General features: G+C 37.5%; 1 protein-coding gene across 1 annotated transcript in view; it reads right to left on the bottom strand.

Annotated features, from left to right (window-relative positions):
- Positions 1-23,793, bottom strand: part of PSME4 (proteasome activator subunit 4) — a gene marked incomplete at its 5' end in the record, with an annotated part of 86,493 nt that continues 62,700 nt past the window's right edge. Inside the window, 19 exons of the mRNA XM_081100692.1 lie at positions 1-1,477; positions 2,212-2,350; positions 3,016-3,149; positions 4,489-4,651; positions 6,128-6,283; positions 7,727-7,855; positions 9,500-9,585; positions 11,925-12,133; positions 12,493-12,624; positions 14,026-14,117; positions 14,676-14,780; positions 17,388-17,540; positions 18,041-18,166; positions 19,574-19,643; positions 20,189-20,342; positions 20,667-20,748; positions 21,418-21,547; positions 21,851-21,904; positions 22,803-22,939. Coding sequence (XP_080956818.1) covers positions 2,216-2,350; positions 3,016-3,149; positions 4,489-4,651; positions 6,128-6,283; positions 7,727-7,855; positions 9,500-9,585; positions 11,925-12,133; positions 12,493-12,624; positions 14,026-14,117; positions 14,676-14,780; positions 17,388-17,540; positions 18,041-18,166; positions 19,574-19,643; positions 20,189-20,342; positions 20,667-20,748; positions 21,418-21,547; positions 21,851-21,904; positions 22,803-22,939 — 2,247 coding nt within the window. The 3' untranslated portion in view covers positions 1-1,477; positions 2,212-2,215. The remainder of the gene's footprint in view (positions 1,478-2,211; positions 2,351-3,015; positions 3,150-4,488; positions 4,652-6,127; positions 6,284-7,726; positions 7,856-9,499; positions 9,586-11,924; positions 12,134-12,492; positions 12,625-14,025; positions 14,118-14,675; positions 14,781-17,387; positions 17,541-18,040; positions 18,167-19,573; positions 19,644-20,188; positions 20,343-20,666; positions 20,749-21,417; positions 21,548-21,850; positions 21,905-22,802; positions 22,940-23,793) is intronic.

The raw sequence follows: 23,793 nt of genomic DNA, 5'->3' as shown, positions 1-23,793 counted from the left end.
GGTGTTAAAAACAATTCATTTATTGGGTTTTAAACTAGGTACACAATGAAATAGTCAGTTTGGCACTACTCTATACAGGGACTATGCCTGTGTGTGCTGATCTGTACCAGGACCTCTGCTGTGCTTAGGTCTGCATTGAGTCATTCATCAAGTAGATTCTAAAAAATATACTGTAGTGTTCCTTTAAGGAAGACTGTACAGGGTGTGTTGCAAGATGAGATTCACAAACTTGTGAATTACTTTTTTTTTTGTCTAGAAGATACCTTGCATTCTATAAACTTGTCAAAGGCAAACGTGGCGTTTGCATTGAGATGCACACAAAAAAGTTACATAAAAATTCAGACATTCTAACATTAATGAACTCAAACAAAACCCCACACCTCAGCTTTGTAACATGAAAATAATTTAAAAATGCAAAAAATGGCATTCAATTTGATACAAAAGCCAAAATCACTATAATAAAGAGCTACATGTGAATTTTACAAATTAATTACACAATGGTGTTGTGTAAAAGGTTGCATCTGTACAAAGTCTTGCCAAAGCTATCCCTACAATTTATACAGTCCTTTACATCTATATAACATTTATTAAACAAGGCAATTAAATATCAAGACTTCTTAGTCTCTCAACGATTCTGCAGGCAAAAAAAAAATCAGAAAGAAATTACAGAATTTTTGCAAACACAGCAATCTTCTATTAGGTGAAATATAACAGTTTTAAAAGTGAGTCAAACAATATTTGTAAAGAATACAGGTAAATCAACCAGTCAGGGTGTTTATTGTTGTTGATGTTTATTTTCAAAATCATACATTGTATACACACACAACAATCCATCAAAAATGTATTCACCAAATCCCCAGTTTTCCCACAGTTACTCTTCTCTTCAGCACCAGAAACTCCAGTCTGTGGGAGGCGCGTGGTGGACACCGGCTTCACTTTTGTGTCTTGTCAAGAAATCCATCAGGTCCTTGGCTGGTTCCAGACCTGTCCTCTCTTCCTTCCATCTTCCTGGCTCTCCAAGCTTCAGATTTATGGCCCACAGCCCTACTCCCATCTAAACCCAACAGCCATTTGGAAAGAATTCAAAATAATTTGAGATGAATGAAATGAGAGGACCTGTTTTACAGATGGGTATTCTCCATTCCAAGTAAACTGTTTCTTAATGAGTTCCTAGACTCAGTCTGGTCTTGGATGCCATGATCATATTGGGTAATTGTTTCTAGTCTGAGACACTGTGGTTTTGTCAGATGCCTCAAAGAAAAAGTGATCAATATTCTGGAAACAGTTCCGGACAAGTTAGGAAATCAAATGGCAGCTGAGAACCTGTGGAACACAGACTAATGAGACTAAACAGAGACCACCAAGATGATGAGAGCTCGACAAAGGCAGAGAGTTAAAACCAGCAGCGAGCCACCACAGATGGTACCTGAGGATCTGGAACTTTTGATGAAAAGAGCTTGAAGTGAGGACTACTCACCTGTATCAGAGAGGGAAAAAATTTCAGTCAAGCCCAATAAGTGAATTTTTCTTTATTCTTCCTATCCCAAGTAGAAAGGCTTCTGGGTCCTCCCTCTTTAATAAGAATAGATAATAAATATTTAAGAATCCTGATGAAATGTTCTCACTACAATATAGAACCTAGAGCCCTCAGGGCAACCCAAAATGCCCAGGCCCCACTAAGAGGCTACAAAGAACAGGTTTGTTCTTTTTTGGCCCAGCTGGTGTGGCTCAGTAGTTGAGCCTCAACTTATGAACCAGGAGGTCACAGTTTGATTCCCAGTTGGGGCACGTGCCTGGTTGCAGGCTTGATCCCCAGAGTGGGGCATGCAGGAGGCAGCCGATCAATGATTCTCTCTCATCATTGATGTTTCTCTCTCTCTCTCCTCTCCCTCTTTGAAATCAATAAAAATATATATTTAAAAAAATAGATTATTTTTTGTCTACCATTTCCAAACTACTAAGCCTACTCACTTATAAAGATCTACAAGCAGTCACATAACTTGTCTGCTTAATAACTGAAGCAGAAAAGCAAGGAAAAATTCTCTGGGAACTTACTTAAATGACATTTTTAAAAAACTTTATCTAAACAATGACATCTAAGAATATCAGCAAAAAAGAAAAAACTTAGGAGCACCTAGTTCTCAGTCAGCGAACCAAAGACATTCCCCTGAGGATGTCAGACTTCTTTCACCCAGAGCCCTGCTGACTTACCCTCCTATGCATAGTAGCATGGTGACACCAGGAGGTCGGTGAGAACAAGCAGCTGGTCGTCGGTGAACTGCTGTTTGTGTTCCTGCCAGTTGTCATGGTGCGTCCTTCGGAAATTGGATAAAGTCTTCTTTACAGTCATCTGTCGAGTGGGCAACCCACATACATATTATTCTGACCTCTCTGAACCACTAGCATTATATTTAGGATTACTTCAGCTAAGTAACAAACTCTCTAGACTTCAGATCTCACTGCCCACCGAATGCTACAGAACCAATGAGCTAAAAGACACCAAGCTCGCTTTAGAATTACTTGGACAAGCTATTGGAACTTACACCACATCAGTAAACCAGTTTCAATATACATGTAACATCTATTTACTAAGTTGAAAAGGACAAAGTCATTCATCTTCTGAGTTGTTTAATTTAGGACCATAGGTGCTCACTAAATAATACCATCAGGCTTTCCTATTTAACATTAGCTCCTAATTAGACAGTTCCTACATAGAACATGCTAGTAAAATAGAAGTATAACATTTATACTGACAACACTGACACTACTTTCATTGGACTGGGAAGGACAGAAGTTACAGTAATTCCCTTGCTACCAAAGGATAAAATATTCACATGGAATCAAGGTCTCTGCAAGATTTTAATGATTACTGACAAACAGGCTTGACCCTGTAGCAGTAGTAGTGGCTGTTTGAAAGCCTAAGGTGCAGAATGTGTAGGGAATTATCAGTATAAATGGTGTTTTACAAAGCATCTCTTGATAATGTGTGTGCAAAGAAACCAACAAAGCTTTTACCTCAATAGGCTGAGGGTCATTCAGATGTGCACTCAGATTCATAAGGAGCTGGGGCATCCAGGTGGGAACGTCGTAAGGACTAGAAAGAACACATGCACCAAGTCCTAGCACCCCAGCATGGCGTTTGACCAACTCTGCAAAGACAACAGCAATAAAGTGCAAATACTGATAGGACTCTATTGCCCTCTTTACAGTGAAATAAAATTAGTTTTAGATTATGCTAGTTATTTTCAATGTGTAAATGTGTGTTTAAAATGAATCTTTATTCACACACATGAAAAACATGAGTTTGAGGCCAAACTAAAGACATCCAAATGTGTCTTGTATTTGCTAAAACTAACAAAATAATTGCTTTTTAAAAATCAATTTATACCATATACAAAAGTGTAATTCCCTGATGCTAAAACAAACCGCAATCAAAATTAGACCGCACTTTTCAGAATGCATCGATTCATAGGTAAACACCCTCAACAGAGAACTGCAAGCCCTGGCTGGTGTGGCTCAGTTGGTTGGGCACTGTCCCATGCCTGAGAGGTTGCTGGCTGGATTCCAGTCTGGGCATAAACCCAGGTTGTGGGCTCAATTTCTGGTAGGGGGCATGCAGGAGGCAGCTGATCAATGTTGTGCTCTCACATCAATGTTTCTCTCTCTCTCTCTCTCTCTCTAAAAATCAATAAACTATTCTTTTTGTTGTTATTAATCCTCACCGGAGGGTATTTTTTCCATTGATTTTTTACAGAATGGGAGGGAGGGAGGTGGGGAAGACAGAAACATTGATGTGAGAGACACATAGATTGGTTGCCTCCTGCATGCACACCAACTGGGGTGGGGATGGAACCTGAAACTCAAGTACATGTCCTTGACAGGGAATCAAACCCCTGACCCTTGGGTGTGTGGGCTGACACTCTAACTGCTGAGCCTCACCAGCCAGGGCAATAAACTGTTCTTTAAAAAACAAAACAAAAAGAACTGCAATGTGTCTGTTTACTACAGACTCTATATTCTTTCTTTAGCAATAGAAGTTAAAGTGCTTTCCATTTTCTATAATAATAAAAGCGTAATATGCTAATTAGACCTGAAGTCCTTCCGGACAAAGCCAGGGCTGCGAGGGAAGCCTGGGTCGTGGGTGCCAGAGGGAAGCCAGTGCCAGCAGCTAGAGGAATGAAGACCTACTCTTGCACAAATTTCGTGCATTGGGCCTCTAGTATTTTAATAAAGATGTGTGTGTGTATTGTGTGTTTGTAAGTATATTATATGGCATACATGCAACATGGTGGATAGGGAGTTTTGAAGTTAAGAAAAAGAGAGCCATAGCGATTTGGCTCAGCTTTTACATGCAAAGCTCAAGAGCAGAGACAACTATTCCCAGTCCCCAGCACAGACCCAGGGCACAGACACGTATTCAGTAAATGTTTGTTGAGTAAGCCGGTTAATTCTCCAAAGAATCTTTGTGTTTCCTACCAGTACTGTTACCTGCAGAAGGAATCGTATCTCCTATGAAACCAGGGTCTCGCTTTCTTTTCTTCGGTAGTTTTGTTTTGCAAAGTTGTTCAAAATGAATCTGCATAGGACTGTCTATGGTAAGGAAGTTACACTGTAACAGACCACTTAAGGTGGTTGCAGCCATTTCTCGAACCTGCAGAGATAATCACTTGCATTAGAACGAAGATCCCAAACCAGCTGGAATATCAGAGGCTGGAGGGTGGTATGGGAACCGGGTAGGGACTTTCCCTGGCATTTGTATGCAAATTGTGTAGATGCTCTTTTGCAGCTTCTTAATAGAGATTTTATCAGATTGTCAAAAGATTTGTAGCCTCAAAATTGAAAAAAGCCACTACACTCAGGTAAATGCTTAACTATTTTATACAAAATTAAATTTCTCTATAAATTATTTTCCTATTTATAAGTCTGCTTAAATGTTACAAAGCTTTCTTTAAACATTTCTCATTTAGATTACTACAAAATTGTTTTCAACATTATCATAAGAGATGCATTTAATTATTAGTCAACATCACTTTTAAAATTGATAGTTTTAATAAAAGTCATTGTTATATTTATGGTAACAGTTACGTTTAAGCCTACTACATGGAGGGAAAAATAAAATATAAAAAATGTTCTAAAACAAGGTCCAGAAAACGGTTAATTTTAATGCAATTGCTATAATCTTTAAAGTTAGTAAACACTGACTTTAGAGTTCCCACCTTGCCATTTCCAGTCTTTAGTTAAAAACAATATAAGGGAAAGTTTGTAAAATTTTATAGGTAGCTGTAAATACTTTCACTGAAGCCTGTCGGAGTTGTTATCACCACGGTGGGAGTACCCTGGGGACTAGACAATTCTGCTCAAAGAACACAGGAAGCTGGACTGGGAAATGAACAGGCTCATCAGGGAAATGGAAACATTTCTACTCCCAGTTTCCTACAGATGCAATCCATTTTTAGTGTTCTCAAATATATCATTAATGGGAGTGCTCACTACATGGAAAACCTATTAAGTCATAAAATAAAGGAAAAATGTCAATTACATTTCTTTACCTAAAGCCAATTTAGAAAGTTATATCTTACTCCACATTTATCACAACATGCTTTTCTTATATTAGACTATTTCAACAAATTAATGTATCTTATTGTACAAAATATTAATAGTGCACCACAAAAGTTGCCTTTGATTCCTCTACCAAAGAAAATGAAAGGGAACAACAACCCTTTCCTAAGTTTACGGGATAGTACATTTATGTGGAACTTGTTATCTTCTTGAAACTACCTTCACATACATTCCTATTAGTCATTTAAAAATCAGTAAGATACACAGATAGAGTATTATCACCAGCAATTTCATAGATAAGAATACTTTGGTTCACAAATGTTACCTGCACAACTGCAAACGGAAACCAGGATAAGAACTGCCTAATGTTTGTTTCCATTAGTATTACAGGAAATCATGAATAGGATATCAAACTAATTCAGGAGGGCTATACTAAGATTAACGTTACTTTTAGTGATTTATACTTCAATAGAACACATCCTGTCAATGTGTAAATACTACTTAAAGGGGAGCCAGGATGCTTTCTTTTAATTTCTTAAATTTCTACTTGCTTTAACTTAAATTTTACCTCCAGCTGTTCATCCTCCAGCAGACTTATGACCAGCCACCTGATACCTTTCACCGCATCGTCATTGTTGAGGAAAATAAAGAGGTTGTAAAACACCATGGCCTGGAGGTAGGTCAGCACTGTGTATCTAGCATGCCAAGAACTGCTTCTTGCCGTCTGTGAATGAGAGGCACAAACAATGAAAAGAGTGCTGACAAGAACATGAGGTGACAGACATAGAAATGACACACAAGTAAAATCTTCTAATATAATTCTACCTATTTTATGCAGATAGTTAGAGCAACCTCATCTTATAGTTCTTTCTAAATGAAAGGTTATATAAGCTATTTCAGTAAAGGTATTCAGAATGTATGAATAGTGGAGAGTAAAGGGGAGGAATCCTATATAATAAAGATGTAATATGCAAATTGATCACCACTCCAGCACACAAGATGGCCACCCCCATGTGGACACAAGATGGCCAGTAGGAGAGGGCAGTTTGGGGGTACCCAGGCCTGCAGGAGAGGACAGCTGGGGGTGACCGGGCCGACAGAGGAAGGCAGTTGGGGGTGTCCAGGCCTGCAGGGAAGGGCAGCTGGGGTGACCAGGCCTGCAGGGGAGGGCAGCAGGGGGGACCCAGGCTTGCAGGGAAGGGCAGCTGGGGGGCCCAGGCCTGCAGGGAAGGGCAGCTGGGGTGACCAGGCCTGCAGGGGAGGGCAGCAGGGGGGACCCAGGCTTGCAGGGAAGGGCAGCTGGGGGGCCCAGGCCTGCAGGGAAGGGCAGTTGGGGGGACCAAGCCTGCAGGGGAGGGCAATTAGGGGCATCCAGCCTAAATTGGCAGTCAGACATCTCTTGAGGGGTCCCAGATTGGAGAGGGTGCAGGCTGGGCTGAGGGACACCCCCCACCCCTGGGCATGAATTTCGTGCACTGGGCCTCTAGTACACAGATAAAAGTCCATTTTAGGACAATTAATTATTTATAATCCATGACCAACTCCTCAAAAGGTTGCATATTACTTTATTTTAATTTTGATAGTAGCAGGGTATTGAAGCAAAAAAGATTGAGAACTACTAAATTCCACTACAAAAAGAATACCAAAATATTGTGCTGTTAAAAATATTTTTTGGTGTTATTTAAACTTAAAAATCTGAAAACCATGGGGACATGCCCATTTTTATATTATACAGCACATGCTGCCCTGGATAAAGCTGAGCACAAGGTATACTAAAAAATGCTACCAGAAAATACATAATCACTTAGGTTTTTCTACCATAGGCTAGGAAATATAAGTGAATAACATACAGGGGAAATGGTAAAAGGAAATGACCATCCCTTCCCTCATTAAGCACTTTGTATTCAAGGTGCTTCAATAATTAACTCTATGTACACAGAATATTTGGGGGTTGAGTGATCTGCCCAAGATCATAGACGCTGATGACAGAGCCTGGTACAAAATCTAGGTCTGGTTCTTGGGTCAGTACATGCACTCACTGATATTAAAAGAAAAATTAAAATGAAAACACGTATCAGGTACTGTGTGCACTGCAGCTGACTTAGTGAAATTCTTAGAACAAGCCAAAATCCCAATAAAAAGATATATATTTGATATTCACTCTTACTTGTTTTAGCACCTGAAGTACCAAAGGCACTTGATGAGGGTAAAGCAACCCCTGAGACATTAGTGATAAACATAACTTTGCATCTCTTTTCAGTTCATCGTAGCTATTGTCGTTCTCCACTGGGGCAATCTAGAGAATAAAACAAACCAAAGACAAGAACTGGAAAGTAACAGCCAATCAGTACACAGGCAACCAGCTTTCCCTCAGAGTGATTTCCCTCTTGTCCTCTAAAAGGGAACGATTTTTTTTTTTTTAAGTAATTATGAACCATTGAATCTCAAAAAATTTAATGGCTTTGATCCACTGTAACTGCCCTTCTTACTGGTGCTCAAACTGGCTCCTGCATCCTTTAACACAACTGTAGCATCCTAGGTTTCTGGTATGACAAGGTGACCTGGGTTTATCCTGTACATTTCTTGGTCTAAACCTGCAATCAGCCATTTCTCCAAGCAACTCTGGTTCTTCTAGAGGGAAATGACACTTAGAAAGTATGATCTGGACACCAGGATATTGACTGCTATTAGGCTGATTAGTGGTTCTGGGACTTTTTGGTGGACATTGCTAGGATATAAGCATATTTTCTAAATAGAAATGGATCATGAGATCAAAATGATAGTTCCAAATTTAGGATAACAGGGATTTTACTAAACAGCTTGGATTTTTATATATCCCTTGTCTCTCATGCTAAAAATCTTGGTTCCTACAGACAATTATTACTGCATTTGCTCTTTATTATAACTTACACATAATGGCTTCACTCCAATATTATTAATAAGGATATTACCCACAAGACATGTATGAATTTCTGTGTTCTTAAAAGCCACTGCTCTGTATTTTTAACATACCAACCAGATACACAGTGAGGTAAGGTACATTTATTTCATTTTGTCTTTTTTTAAGGTACTTTCCTCCCATTTAATTTTAAGTGAGCTTATAGGGTCCTAAAGACAAATTAATAAAACGAGGTACATTCACTCTACCTTCTTTTCTTTGTCTTTCCCAACCCTTAAATAAGTATCCTCTGAAATACTCTAAATGCATTATCTTGTTTCGTTTTAAAGTAGTTTTAATTTCTAAAAATAAATTACTTTTCTCTAACACACTAAGGATAATACCAACTTATGTGAGAGATTCAAAGCTTAGCATTATGAAATTTCTTTGCGTGTCCCGAACAAATGGAATCTTCACCAAGCCTTCACTGTTCTTACCCAAACTTCAGACAGGCTCTTCTGAGCCCTCTTTTCGATCTTAAGTTTTAGTGCCTTCATCCTCTGACCAGATGAGTAATTAAAACCATCTCAGGTCATACCTTCCATCAAATAAAATTTCAAAATCACCATACAAATACCAGATATAAGTTACTTCCTATAGATATTTGTTACAACCAATTATGTCATTTATCACTGTAAAATAAATGCAATATACTGAACATTTTGATCTTCAGATTCGTTATATATTAAGTATTAAAAAGTCAGAAAGAGCTGTATTCAAAAATTTCATTGTGGCTTTTCTTTTTAGCTATCAGTATTTTCCTAGACTATTACTTATAAACTGACTATTAGTGAAACAATGTTTCATCTTATCTAATATTTAAAAGATTATTTCAACAAATATAAAACCACTATCAATTAATGATTTTCCTGTGACTATTCTATTTTTGAAGATACAACCAAATCATACACAGTCTGAAAACTATCAACCGTCAGATGATAAGTATAAATTCCCTTTGAACGTCAAAAGGGGATGCATTCCTAATTTTAGCCATTAACTTACCTTAAAAAACAAAGGTAAAAGCTGAAGTTGTTCTGTGACTGCTGTGGAGAAGGATCTTCCTGCACTCGCCATCAGCCATTTCAATACTATTTGGAAATGGATACGCAGAATCAGTCTTCGCTACCCCATTAGAGACCGCTAAGTAGAATAGTATTGTGGTGCTAGTGCCAGCCACTTTCTGACAGTGCTTCAATGTTACTAAACAGATTGTTTATATTACTTCTTAAATTAGACACTGGCCAGCAGTATGACAGGACTCACAACACAATAAAGGGGGGTCAACTAATCTATGGAGTACTAAAGCCACTCTCAAAGAATGAGTCAGCAAATTATTAACAAGTCTACCAAATAACTATGCTAAATACAAATCAAAACTAGCCTTCAATAATTCCAATGTAGCCCTAGCTGGTTTTGCTCAGTGATTAGAGCAGCCGTGGGCAAACTACGGCCCGCGGGCCGGATCCGGCCCGTTTGAAATGAATAAAACTAAAAAAAAAAAAAAAAAAAAAAAAAGACCGTACCCTTTTATGTAATGATGTTTACTTTGAATTTATATTAGTTCACACAAACACTCCATCCATGCTTTTGTTCCGGCCCTCCGGTCCAGTTTAAGAACCCATTGTGGCCCTCGAGTCAAAAAGTTTGCCCACTCCTGGATTAGAGTGTCAGCCCTCAGACTGAAGGGTCATGGATTCAGTTCTGGTCAAGGGCATGTCCCTCGGCTGCAGGCTCGATCCCCAGTGCCAGTTGGGGTGAGTGCTGGAGGCAACCAATCGATGTGTCTCTTTCACATCGATGTTTCTCTCTCTATGCCTCTCTCCCTCCCTTCCACTCTCTCTAAGAATCAATAGAAAAAATATCCTCAGGTGAGGATTAACAAACAAAAAATAATAATCCCAATGTAGCAAAAACAACAACTAAGTTAGTTGTTTATATTCAGAATCCTTGAAAAATTTTAAGGTATTAAGACAATAGGACACCACTAATAACAAAGATAATTGGTGGTGGTGGTGGGGGGGGCGCCAGACCCAGCGAGGTTGGCTCAGTGGTTGTGTCAACCTATCAATAAGGAGGTCACAGTTCAATTCCCAGTCAAGGCACATTACCGGGTTGCAGGATTGATCAACAGTGGGGGGTGGGGAGGCATGTAGGAGGCAGCAGATCAATGACTTTCATCATTGATGTTTCTATTTTTTGCTCCTTCTCCCTTCCTGTCTGAAATCAATAAAAATATATATATTTTTTCAAAGAACTAAGTTGGAGGACTCACACTTTCAGATTTCAAAACCTACTACAAAGCTACAGTAATCCGAACAGTATGGTGCTGACATCAGGACTGACATATAAACCAATGAAATAGACTAGAGAGCCTAGAAAGAAACCTTCACACATTTGGCCAATTCATTTTCAAGAGTACCCAGACTATTCAACGGAGGAATAACAGTCTTTTCAACAAATGGTTCTGACAAAATGCATATCCATGAGCAAAAAGAATGAAGCTCATCTTATACCTTAAATGTAAAGGATAAAACTATAAAACTCTTCGAAGAAAATCTAAGGGAAAACTTCATGACATTGGATAGGGCAATGATTTATTTGATTGATATCCAGAACATTTAAAGAACTACAACTCAACAACAACAAAAACTAATTAAAAAACGGGAAAAAGACTTGAATAGGCATTTTTCCAAAGAAGATACAAAAATGACAACGAAGCAAATGAAAAGATGTTCAACAACTACTCAACAGGGAAATGCAAATCCAAACCACAAGACATCTTCTGTACACCAATTAGGACAGCTATAGTCATAAACACAGAAAACAAGTGTTTTCTGGATGTGAAAGAAATGGAACCTTTCTGCACTGCTGTTATGTAAAATGGTGCAGCCACCATGAAAAATAGCTTGGTGCCTCCCCAGAGTTAAACACAGAATTACCATATGGCCCAGCAATTCATTTTCAATACGCACAAGAACTGAAAGCAAAGATTCAGATACTTCCACGCCCATACTCATAGCAGTATTATTCACAATAGCACAAGATATAAATAACCTAATGTCTATCAACAGATGAATAAACATTAAAAACACTATGCAAAATAAAAAAAGCAAACATGTATGATTCTACTTATAAGAGGTACCTAGACTAGCCAACCTTACAGAAAGGAGAATGGTGGGTGCCAGGGGCTGGGCAAGGGGAGAATGAGGAGTTATTGCTCAATGGGTACAGTTTCAATTTTACAAGATGAAAAGAGTACTCAAGATAGATAGATGATGGTGATGGTTGCACAACAATGTGAATGTATTTGATGCCACTGTACCTTTTATGTTATGTACATTTGATCACAATAAAAACGGTGAAAAAAGCCCTAGGAAAATATAAATGTCTGTTTTTGAGTGAGTATCTACTAATTTTAGCCACTCACTAGTTTTTAAGAGTTTAATGCCCTGAGTTCGTTCATCTTCTTCACCAATTCCATTTTCTTCCATGACATGGTTCTGAATTTCTTCATCTACATCCATGAGGGGTTTCAATTTCTCTAAAATTCGAGCAGTAAACTCAGGAACACGAGGGGATGCTGTTGGCGCGGTGTTTGGCAAAGAAACATCTATCATGAATATGTAGGTCAGCACACTATAAAATGAAATAGGCACCGTAAGAAGAAATCCCACATCCTTAATAAAACTAGGGCTCAAAAGCTATAACCCAACCAAGACAATTCCTAGAGAAGGTCTCTTGTGCTGTGCCTGCAACTCTGAGGTAATAAACACGGGGCATGCTGACTGTTCATCTCTGGCTTGGTGAGCCCACTGCCGCCCGATTTTACATTCAGAGCCTCCTGTCTAGTGTGTACACCACCATATAAAACAAAATCTGAAGAAGAGCATACTATGAAACTCTATAGTAACATAACCAGTATGCATTCCTAGATACTAAAATTGAATAAAAAGAGCTCAAGAAGTATACCATACCACAGAGAAAATAATACCTACCTCCCTATTCTTTCCCTGACATTTTTGTAAACCTGGGTGAGTTTGGGTTCCAAGTACTTCAACAGTCTGTGCAATAGCTCAGGCACTCTCCACTCTTGCTGGGCAAGGCCACCTTGCAGTACATAGAGCCGACTAAAATGAAAACACAGGGGAGTTGTGTTAAGAGTCTTTACATACTGATGGTATAGATTAATGACGCCTGTGTTTCACTGAAAATTGTTTCACTTTCTCAGCAACAACCACAAAACCTAATTCAAAAATGGGCAAAGACTTGAGTAGGCATTTCTCCAAATTCAAAACAGCATCTTTATGAAGATTTTATTGTATCTCCTGCATCATTTTTTCTGTATTCTCTTATCATCTCCACTACTACAATCAAAAGAAATAATGATTTCAGAATACTATTTGAGTTAATCTCTAAGCATCAGAATTTTCCCCACTAATTAAGAAAAATAATCAATTCTTTTTCTTGTTAACAGGATTATCTCTATTTCTCTTTCTTATCCACTAGTTTGTTCTCAGCTCCTTATACACCACCAAGAATATTTTCCCTTATACGATTACTCTCTTCTTTCCTCAGAGGAAAGAGTGAACAATGAGAAGCTATGAGAAAGAAGCTACTACTGTCATGGCACAAAAGGCAGTCCTGATATAAGACTTGACAGTGGCGAAGGCTGAATCTAAGTTATATCTGAATTGTTCAGGTTGCTTCCATTTCTCTTACTTGTCCTTATTGAGAAACAACTGTACTTAGTATCATGTTGTATGGAATGGATCACGTATCTCATAGAAGATTTATAGCTGACCCTTAAACAACAAGTGGAGTAGGGGTGCCAACTCCTGAGCAGTCAAAAATCCCCATATAACTTTGGACTTCCCCCAAATTTTAGTTGTCCCTCAGTATCTTTAGGGGGATTGGTTGCAGTACCCTCTTGAAGATGCCAAAACCTTCAGACATTGAAGTCCCCTATATAAAATGGCATAGAATAATGCATACAGCCGGCAATAAAAAAAGCCGGCCCTCTCCATCCGAGAATTCCTAACAGTATTTTCCATCCAAGGTTGGTTGAACCCTTGGATTTGAAAGCTGGGGATATAGAGGACTGACTGTATTTATTGGGGGGGGGGGGGGGGGGGGGGAGTCTGCATAAAAGTGGACCAGCACAGTATGAACCAACGTTGTTCAAGGGTTAACTCTAGTTACATTATCTAGCCTTAATGAGTGTAGGCCAGTGGTCGGCAAACTCATTAGTCAACAGAGCCAAATATCAACAGTACGACTGAAATTTGAGAGCCAAATTTTTAAAACTTAAACTATATAGGTAGGTACATTGTTATTAACTTAATTAGGGTACTCCTAAGGCTTAGGAAGAGCCACACTCAAGGGGCCAAAGAGCCGCATGTGGCTCATGAACAGCAGTTTGCTGACCACTGGTGTAGGCAGTTCATTTCCATTCATACATCAAGCACAAACATGCCATCTTTTATGAACTGTGTAAGTTGTTTTTTTGTTTTGTTTTTGTTTTTATTTACCATGCATCTACAAAGGAGCCACCTTCACCACTCAATGGTGATTCCAACAGCAGCTCAAAAAGCCAATGAAGTTTCCGGGGATCTCTGCTTTCCTGTGTTGAAATACAAAGTAATGATTAAAACAGGAGTCCTACAATGCTGTGAATGAGTCAGATGCTTTTATTTTACCAATATAAATATATATCTTATTTATAAATATAAGGATAGAGGAAGAAAATCAGATTAAAAGTCACAAGTGAGTCAAATCCAAATATGTTATCATAGCTCATGTTAAAAAGATAAACAGTGAGAAAATTGTTAGCTAAATGCATTTTCTTCAAATCAGAGTATACAAGTTATGGACATATTTAGTGTTAAAAACAACACCGATAAACTCGCATCATCTGGCTCTTACACATTTAAGTTATCTGACTTGTCATCTGTTCTAAAACAATGTATTACTGTGGCCAAGAGTATATAATAATCTTTTAAGGTTATCACTCAAGGCTTATTTGAAAGATTAAACAGAACCATTTCCAATTATTTTAAAATGACACAACTATGAGCAAAATTTCAAGTTCAGGAGGTATAATGAGAATTCACAGATTTTGAGACAAGGTATAAGAGTGTGAATAGATCAGTTAGACACAGAAGTAAGCAGGAGAACGTACACAGGACGTTGCTATACAGGTTCCCCAGTCGTTGTAAGTTTCCACTGTGATGTTGGACAGCGCTGTTCTAAGCAGAGGACACAGAAGTTCCCACAGCTTCTCCACCTACTCAAAACAAAATGCACGGGAAAATACTCAGAACATGGGTCTTCGGCTCTTTTCCAGAAAACATATAGACACACAAACTGATACTGCATTTAAATTATTTCTTTTAAAAAAAATTACTTCTTAGAACACCTAAATAATCAGAAAAGTAACTTTACTATATTATCATCACACACACCCAGTTATAATGTGATTGTTTTTCCAAAAAATTATTCAGAAAAGAGGAGACCCCTTATGTGATCCCTTACAAAATCATATAATTTCTCTTAAAGAGAAGTTCGCTCTTTAAATGTTTGAATAATATAGCATACTGGGCTGGATAAAACCTCCATCATTTCAAAATTTTGTGTGCTTACCCAGCCGGTGTGGCTCAGTGGATGAATGTGGACCCATGAACCAAGAGTTCGCCAGTTCAATTCTTAGTCAGAGCACATACCCAGGTTGTGGGCTCGATCCCCAGTAGGGATAGAAACATCTGTAAGATACATCATCAATTGGCTGCCTCTTGTACACCTCCCACTGTGTACAAGAGGCAGCCAATTGATGATGTATCTTATAGGTGTTTCTATCCCTTTCTCTCCCTTCTTATCTCTCTATAAAATCAGTAATAATTTTTTTAAAATTCTGTGACTAAGGACTATAATCACTTTAAAAAATTCATGCTTATTGAGATCATATAACTGAATCCTAATTTAGGAAGGTATGACATTTTAAGACAATTTATTAGCCTGAAGTATAATCTTCAAACAGCAAGTTTTGAATTACTATCAATAGTCTTTAAGAAATGTTCAGTTATACAGAGACTGCAAATATATGTATAGATGCTTATCACAGTTTGATGAGAATACAAATCACCTTGGGATCTTGATCAAATGCAGACTGACTCACTAGATCAGGGTGGGACCTGAGATCCTCCTTTCCTAACAAGCTACCTAGTGATGTCCATGGACTGCACTTGAGTCAAAAGGACAAATGGGGAGGGAGGGCTTGGGATAATGTTTCCAGTGGTGGCACCAAGCATTGATTAAAGTAATAATAAGAGCCCTGGCCAGGGTGTCTCAGTTGGCTGAGTGTCAACTCCATGCACTGAGAGGTCGCCAATTCAATTCCCAGTCAGGGCACATGCCCAGCTTGATCCCCAGTAGGGGGTGTGCAAGAGGCAGTAGATCAATGTTTCTCTCCCCCTCTCCCTTCCTCTCTAAAATCAATAGCATATTTTAAAAATAAATAAAACAAATAAAATTGTTTCGTGATATGTGAACAGGAAAAAGACAATAATACAAATTAACAAAGTTTTACTTAATAAGGGATACTAATACATATAACTAAATTAACATATTAAAAAGCATTCATAGGTCTTCCAAAAGTATGTGTAATTAAGTTGGTCCAAAACAACATTTGTGTGTTTCCTTTGGGGAAATGGTGGCCTAAGTTATATTCAGGCATTGCAGACATTTTAATCCTGGTTATTATCAGCCTAGTGCATTTTGCTAAGAAACTAACCTTAGGGCTGATTTATAGAACTAAATTTTACAATTAAAAAGCAGGATACTCAAAAGAAGGGTGTCAAACTCAAAGTGCCTATAAGACTAAATGTGCTGTGTAGATGGGGCAAGGGGTTGAGAAGCAGCGGTTTAATGAGAACTAGAGAGTGCCCCATGAAGGAGAAGCCCAGGAGTAGCACCAGCAACAGATACAGTGCAATAGTGTGGAACCAGCAGCCTAGGACCTTCGTATTTTTCAAGAGAAACAAATATTTTTATATGACATATCCCAATTTCCCCCCTAATGTTGGCAAATAATTCAAAATTTAAAAGATATTGAATGTTCTATATACCAGGGAGTTGTGACTTATACTCAAAAGCAATATGGAATTGAACATTTCAAATTTTTTTTGTTTTAGCAGATTACTTTATTAATATGTCATTCTAAACATTACATAAACACAACCTAAACATTATTAGTATCAAACACTGTTCCAGTAAGAAGTTCAAGAGTGCATTTATGGCTATTTTTGCAAATATGAATACTTTGACTTTCATTATTACATCAGATGAAAAAAGCAATTTAAAGAATAGGTTTCATCCCTTTTATGTTAACAAAGCCAAGCAGGAAAATAAGTGTATTAAAAAAAAGAAAGATCCCTAGCTGGTCTGGCTAAGTGGAGAGAGTGTCGGCCTGCAGACTGAAGGGTCCCAGGTTCGATTCCGGTCAAGGGCACATGCCCAGGTTGTGGGCTCGATCCCCAGTAGAGGGCATACAGAAGGCAGCCGGTCAATGATTATCTCTCATCGTTGATGTTTCTACCTCTCTCTCCCTCTCCCTTCCTCTCTGATATCAATAAAAATGTTATTACAAAATAAATAAATTAATAAAAATAAAGATACTCAAGCAATTTGGAAGCACTTATTCATGTTCTCTTCACTGCATACTTACTCATACAAATTACTCCATAATAGGAGAAGTGGTTCTTCACCTCTATTAGGAACTCAGCAAATATTTGTTGAATGCATCAACTATGAATGGAAATGAACCTAATGTGTTGGGACTTACTACATAAATGGAAAATGTAGCTTTAATAGGGAACGTGCTGTACAAATACATCACCTTTTCAAATGTCCAATGCTTAGAACCTCTGATTAAACCAGCTATAATTTCTGCAACACATCGCTGGGTGCTTTCATGTGAATCTGCAACCAAACGTTCTAAATGGGGCTTCAGCACTGGCAAAAAGGCATCATCAAAATTTCTGAATATACCCTATAAAACAAAGATAAGAAAGTTCCTCGGTACTTAAATGACTATCATCTCCATTTGTGTACCATATTACCACTGTGCTTAAAAAAACACACCCAGTTCTCCCTTCTAGAACTTTATATTTAATTGTGACATGTAAAATGACAGTATTCTTATCACTTTAACTTAGAGGTATTGTTAATAAATAGGACAAAAATTAATAATCTTTCTGACCTTAAAAATAGCACACACACCCTTTAAAAAAATTACATATCAAATGAATCCAGTTTTGTGATTTTTTTGTTTGTTTCAACTGCTAATTACAAAGATAAAGGGAAAAAACCTTTTTTAATAGAGTGCTAGGACAATAAGGCAAAATCAATATGATTGGCATAACTTCCAGGACCATTTTAAATGAAAATAAGATGACTAAACTCAAACTTTGATCAAATACTTTAAAACGTATAAACCTACAAACTGACAGTCACTAAGCTTTATGAAGAAGGCATATAAATAACAGTTACCTTAAAGAGGCAAAAACGTCGAGGATTAAATTTATCTTTTCCTTTTCTGTCTTCTAAAGATAGAAAAGTAATTAACTGTTCAACAAACTTAGGATCAGAAAAATGATCAAATATGATCTGTTCTGCCTGTAAAGTTAAAGAAAAAGAACATTTAGTGTTTAAAATGTATTTAAGAACAATTCTGAAAACATTAAAATTCATCTATAAAGTTTTGATACCTAACAGTAAGCTACTATTTTTGTTCTAAAGAATTTCAGCCCTAGCTGGTTGGGCTCAGTGGATAGAGCGTCAGCCTGCAGACTGAAAGGTCCCAAGTTTGATTCGGGTCAAGGGCGCACGCCGGGGTTGCAGGCTCAGTCCCCACTAGGAGACGTACAGGAGGCAGACAATCAATGATTCTCTCTCATCATTGATGTTTCTGTCTCTCTCTCCCTTCCTCTCTGAAATCAATAAAAAAATAAAGTAAATATATATATATATATATATATATATAAAAAGAATTTTTTTTATATATATATATTTTATTGATTTTTCACAGAGAGGAAGGGAGAGAGATAGTTAGAAACATCGATGAGAGAGAAACATCTATCAGCTGCCTCCTGCACATCTCCCACTGGGGATATGCCCGCAACCCAGGCACATGCCCTTGACCGGAATCGAACCTGGGACCCTTCAGTCCGCAGGCCGACGCTCTATCCACTGAGCCAAACCGGTTTCGGCAAGAATTTTTAATTCTCATAGAGGCTTTCCAATATCTAAAATATATTGCTTCCTAAAAATGCAAAATCCATAAGAGTAGCTAAGTTTCCTTCATCTTCAAGTATGGATTCTATTTCTCAAACTGTGAATTAAAACCAAAACATCTTCTGCTTAGGAAATGAAGGCTTTATGCTACTGTACCATCTTGTGTGCAATTTACAAAAAATCCCCAAACTGCACACCAAACTCCAGCAAATTATTTCCATATTTATATAGCATCAGAAGTTAAAATATAAACTTTGTTCAGAATTAGAAAATGCATCTACTACACCAGTAATTTAATTGAGGAAGACAAACTTAAAAGGCCTTACGTCAACTTTCAAGCTGACAAATGATTTATGAGGACTAAGGAGTTCTAACTTAAATCTATAAACATCTATGTACTGGAGAACTATCATTTACATACAATAAAAAACTAAAAGCCAGTCATTATCCTTCCTTTCAAGAAGCTTATTAGACAGAAATGGTACAAAAAACGAGCCGATAACTATACACAGTAGTGCTCAAGTGAGTGCCAAGTGAGGTAGTAACTTGAGAGTAACCTTAGATACAAAAAGACTCCAGCCACACCTTGGTCTAACAAAATAGGGGAGAACAAGGGAGATGGGCGGGGTGGAGTAAGGGAGTACACAGTTACTGGTATTTAACCCAGCGCTATACTGAAACACACAGATTGGGGAGAAAAATGAACTGAATTGGAAATGTATCTGGCTACAAGTAAGTTGCATTTGAACCAGGGCAAGTGTTAACTCATGGTGAAAATGGAATCCTTACCTCTGTCAAATCCTCCCTGCTCCTGCCAAGCTTGGGCTGTTCTTCCACACCAGCATAAACAACCATATTCCTACACAGTTAAGAGTTTAAATTATAATACAAGTAAGAAAATATATCAGAGCTTCGTAAATAGAATGCATTAGAAGGTACTTTTAATAAACTCTAATTAGATGCCATGTTTGGGGATAGGAATACATCACTAACAGTCCTGGCCTTAAAAAATCTGACAGATCACTGTGTCCTTATGACACAAATTAGTCAACAATAAGAGATAAACAAGCATTTTCCTGGGCTGGTTTAGGCATGTTTAGTATTAACAGGTAGGAATATGATTAAGAGCAGCTATTAACAAACACCTTACATGTATAGTGGTAGAACTAAGGAAGCCTAAGGGCTTTGGTGGAAAAACAAGAAAACAGGCAGGATCAAGGTATAGCATTGGCAGGAGCAAAGAAAAAGAGGAAGAGGGAAAAGCCTGAAGAGTGTGTATTTTTGGTGGTTGAGTCCTTCTAACTGCTTCAAGTGCTTCTGAACATCCCCAGAAGTTCAAAGATAAAACAAATTATATCAGAGATAATCAGCTTAATAATAAGATGCATGGGAAGTCGTACTTACTGTGGCCAGGTGTAGTATCCCCAGTGAGTTTTTTCCACAAAGTAACTTGACTCCCATTCTTTTTTAGTTTTTGGTATACTTTTGCTATCATAATGCAACCAATGATTATCAGGCCTATCACCAGCAAGGATTTGGGTGGATTTAGGGTATCCGCCTGAGGAAAAAACAAATTACATTTGATAAACTTAAAAATATGTGTGCAATAATTATTCTCAACTTTTAATCAATAGGATTGGTATGCCTTTGTCTTCATAACAGGACTCTCTTATACTGGCACAGGCAAGACCAACCAAACTATCACTAGTTTTTACTAAGCCAACTAACTGTTTTCCTTTATAATATTTTAAACTTTGTATTAAAATATTTTTATACTTCTATAGTTTGTATAGAAAAATATTTGCAATCAAGAACTACATATTTTGAAAGAAGCTTCCAAGTCTGCTGAGAAGCACTATTAATTACATTTGGTAGTACTTACTGATTTCATAGGGGTTGATGGTCAGCTTTTTATGGGTTCTTTTTAGCTGCTTAAGAATACCAGCAACAGCTGAGATTGCCATCTGGAAAGGAAACAAATAAGGTGGATGTGTCAACTTTTTAAATCTCTTAAATGGTTGCCTGCCTTAATCAAAGCAGAAGCTGGATTTCTTTCAAGAGCAGAGAAATACCTCACCCAGTGATACCTGGTGGCACATATGAGTGCTAAATCTGACCTGGAAGGAGTCTCTTACAGTTCTTACTCTTGAACCTTCAACCTTCATGCTAGTCTCTGCCTAGAAAACTTTGATCGTTTCGTCATTACACCAATACATGCTCATTCTTCAAATCTCAGCCAAAACACTTCTTAAGGATCTTTCTCCAATGTACCAGCCTAGGTCAGTCCCACCTTGTACCCCACCTCGAATTCTTTGCAAGTAAAACCAAAAAGTTGTATCCTCGGACATCTTCCCCTTCCTGTAACACTTCATATAATTAACTCGTCAAAGTCAATCTTTCCCATTAACCTATAAACTTGCTCCCTGCTATATCCCCAGTGCTGAAAGGTAGTGTCCGAACATGTCCTCATGTATTTATTAGCCAAGCTATCATATCTCAACCAAAAGAAGTAGGCTTCAAATCAATGCACTCCAAGATATTTATTAAGTGTGTCTTGTTTGCGAAGAATTTAAAGGCTTCACGTGAGGTAAAAATTCTCAAACCCAAGACTGTAACTAAAATAAAATATCTACCTTTCGAACTACAATTGCATCATGGTTGAGATTCTCAATAAAAAAACGTATGGCACGAAGAGGTAATACTCGGTCATCTCTCAAGAGTAGAGACAGAAGCCCAATGCCTATATGCTCAAATTTCCAGGGCCTAAAAAGGGGAAGGGGAAAACAAAATCACAAAACACATTGCTCATAAAGCCACTTTTTAACAAAAACAAAACAAAAAAAGCACAACTGAGTTTGAAACATTTTTAATTATCCCAAATTAAAATAGGTATACTGAAGAACATCCCTCCTATCTATCATTGGCCCCAAACTTCCCCTCTTAGTCTTGTAAATTCATGAATCAGTCCACAATATTTTGTGATACAGTCTTTCAAGGCCTCCAGGACAAAAAACTCCTATAGTATTTAAAATAAAAGCTTTGAGAATGAAAAATTCTTGTACTTACAGATTTCTCTGTTCCACACCATCTAGCAAAGTGTTTACCAAATTTTCATAGTTCCTTAAAAAAAAAAAAAGTTCAGGTGAGGTATTGTTTTAACAAAGTACTAAAATGAACATAAAGTAATAATATAATTCAAATTCTGGCTAGATTCACCCTCTCACTGGTGAGAAGCAAACCAGAGTAAAAGCAAATGGATGAACAGAGACACTGGGAAAAGAACATGAAGGGTACAAAGAAAACCAAAAAAAGTATTATGCTAGGTACAGAGCAACTCAACTGCTCCTGAATGGACATTCAAAAGTCAATTTGTGAGTAGTGATCAATTAGTTGGGAGTGGTTTGCCCATGTGGCACTCCAAGTATATATATAAGGTGTGTGTATATATATATATATATGTATATATATATATATATATATATAGTAGGCTACTATATATAAAAGTTTATTATTTTTATATAGAGATACTGGAAAAAATTAATAATCATATTCAGAAGGCAGAGAAACAAATCAAGATAGGAAGGCCCCTGCTTGAGTTTTACCACTGAAGCACTGAAATGCTTTGGTCTCAAAAATCTAGAAATAGGTTACTGATACCCTGATACCCAATTTGTATAAATCTGACCAAAAAGCAATTATTTATAAGTGCTATGAGAGATGTGTTCATGAGTTAGTTTTTAATGACTGATATTTGTACTTAAAAATCAAAGAGAATTCACACTGAAAAAAGATATGATATTAAGATTAAGTTTATTTTAAGATGGTGTTTCCCAACTCCATAGCTAAAAGTGTCAATCAGGGATCTTCACAATGATTATTTCCTAAATTTTCGTATTTTTTTTTACAGAATCAATGTGTAAATTTTATTGCATAGTTATGGTTTACCTATATTTTAGAGATATCTAAAACCCACTATCCATAAAGTAATCTTCTTTGACAAGTAGGCAAGTTTAATTACCTTAGGGCATCAGCATTCTTTACTTGTTGGCGTCTAAGTCCTTCTTTTATTTCTTCTAAGCTAGGCATTATCTGGTTGGTAGAGGGGTTTTTTGATTGTTGAAGTAATTCTGCTATTCCAACACATGACTTGGGAATCTTATTAAAAAGAAAAGCCAAGGGGGGAAAGTGAAGTATTGATACATACTACAATATGGATGAATCTTGACAATATTATGTTATGTGAAAGAAGCCAGAAATAAAAGGCCACATATTGTATGATTCCATTTATATGAAATGTCCATAAAAGGTAAGTTCACAGAGAAAGGAAGTAGATGAGTGATTTTCAGAGGCTACAGGTATGGGGGAACTGGGAAGTAACTGTTGCTGGGTGTATAGTTTCTTTTTGACCGAGGAAAAGGTTCTGGAATTAAGAGTAGTGATAGTTGTACAAGCCTATGAATACACTATTGTTGAGTCAATGTCTGGAATGTGAATTACATTTCAATTAAAAAAATTTTTAGCCGGTTAATCTAATGACAGCTGTAAATAGCAAAACTGCTTAATAAAAAAGGAATACATTTAGAGCAGTGATTTTTAAACCAGAGGACAGATATCAAACATAACCACTTTAGAGAAGAGGAGCATTCAACTGTGCTCACATCTCTTTTAGCCATCCTGATTCTGATGGGTGCCTAATATGCACTGGAAGATTTGTAGATGATCTACTGCTACATCTCTCCATTTGAGCACCCAGGAACCTGATATTCTCTACTTTTTCATTTGTCAAATCATTCCATTTCAATTTTCCTCACTATAAATTATGAACCCAGGGGCTAGTATGAATCGCACTCTAAAATATCAATTCTTTGAAAAATGAGGCCACAGCGTGTACAGGGAATAATGGTAATTACAACAATGTAATAACCCTTTGTGGCCCCTGGGAGAGAGCAGTCTAGCTCACTCCTGGCCATGCTCCAACCTCCTACTCCACCCTGCTATCTACAGTAAAG

The sequence above is a fragment of the Myotis nattereri genome, assembly GCF_964212035.1.
Source record: "Myotis nattereri genome assembly, chromosome: 10".
In the NCBI taxonomy this organism is placed as follows: Eukaryota; Metazoa; Chordata; class Mammalia; order Chiroptera; family Vespertilionidae; genus Myotis; species Myotis nattereri.
Note: the sequence above shows the minus strand (reverse complement) of the source record. Positions and strands in the feature narration are given on the sequence as shown.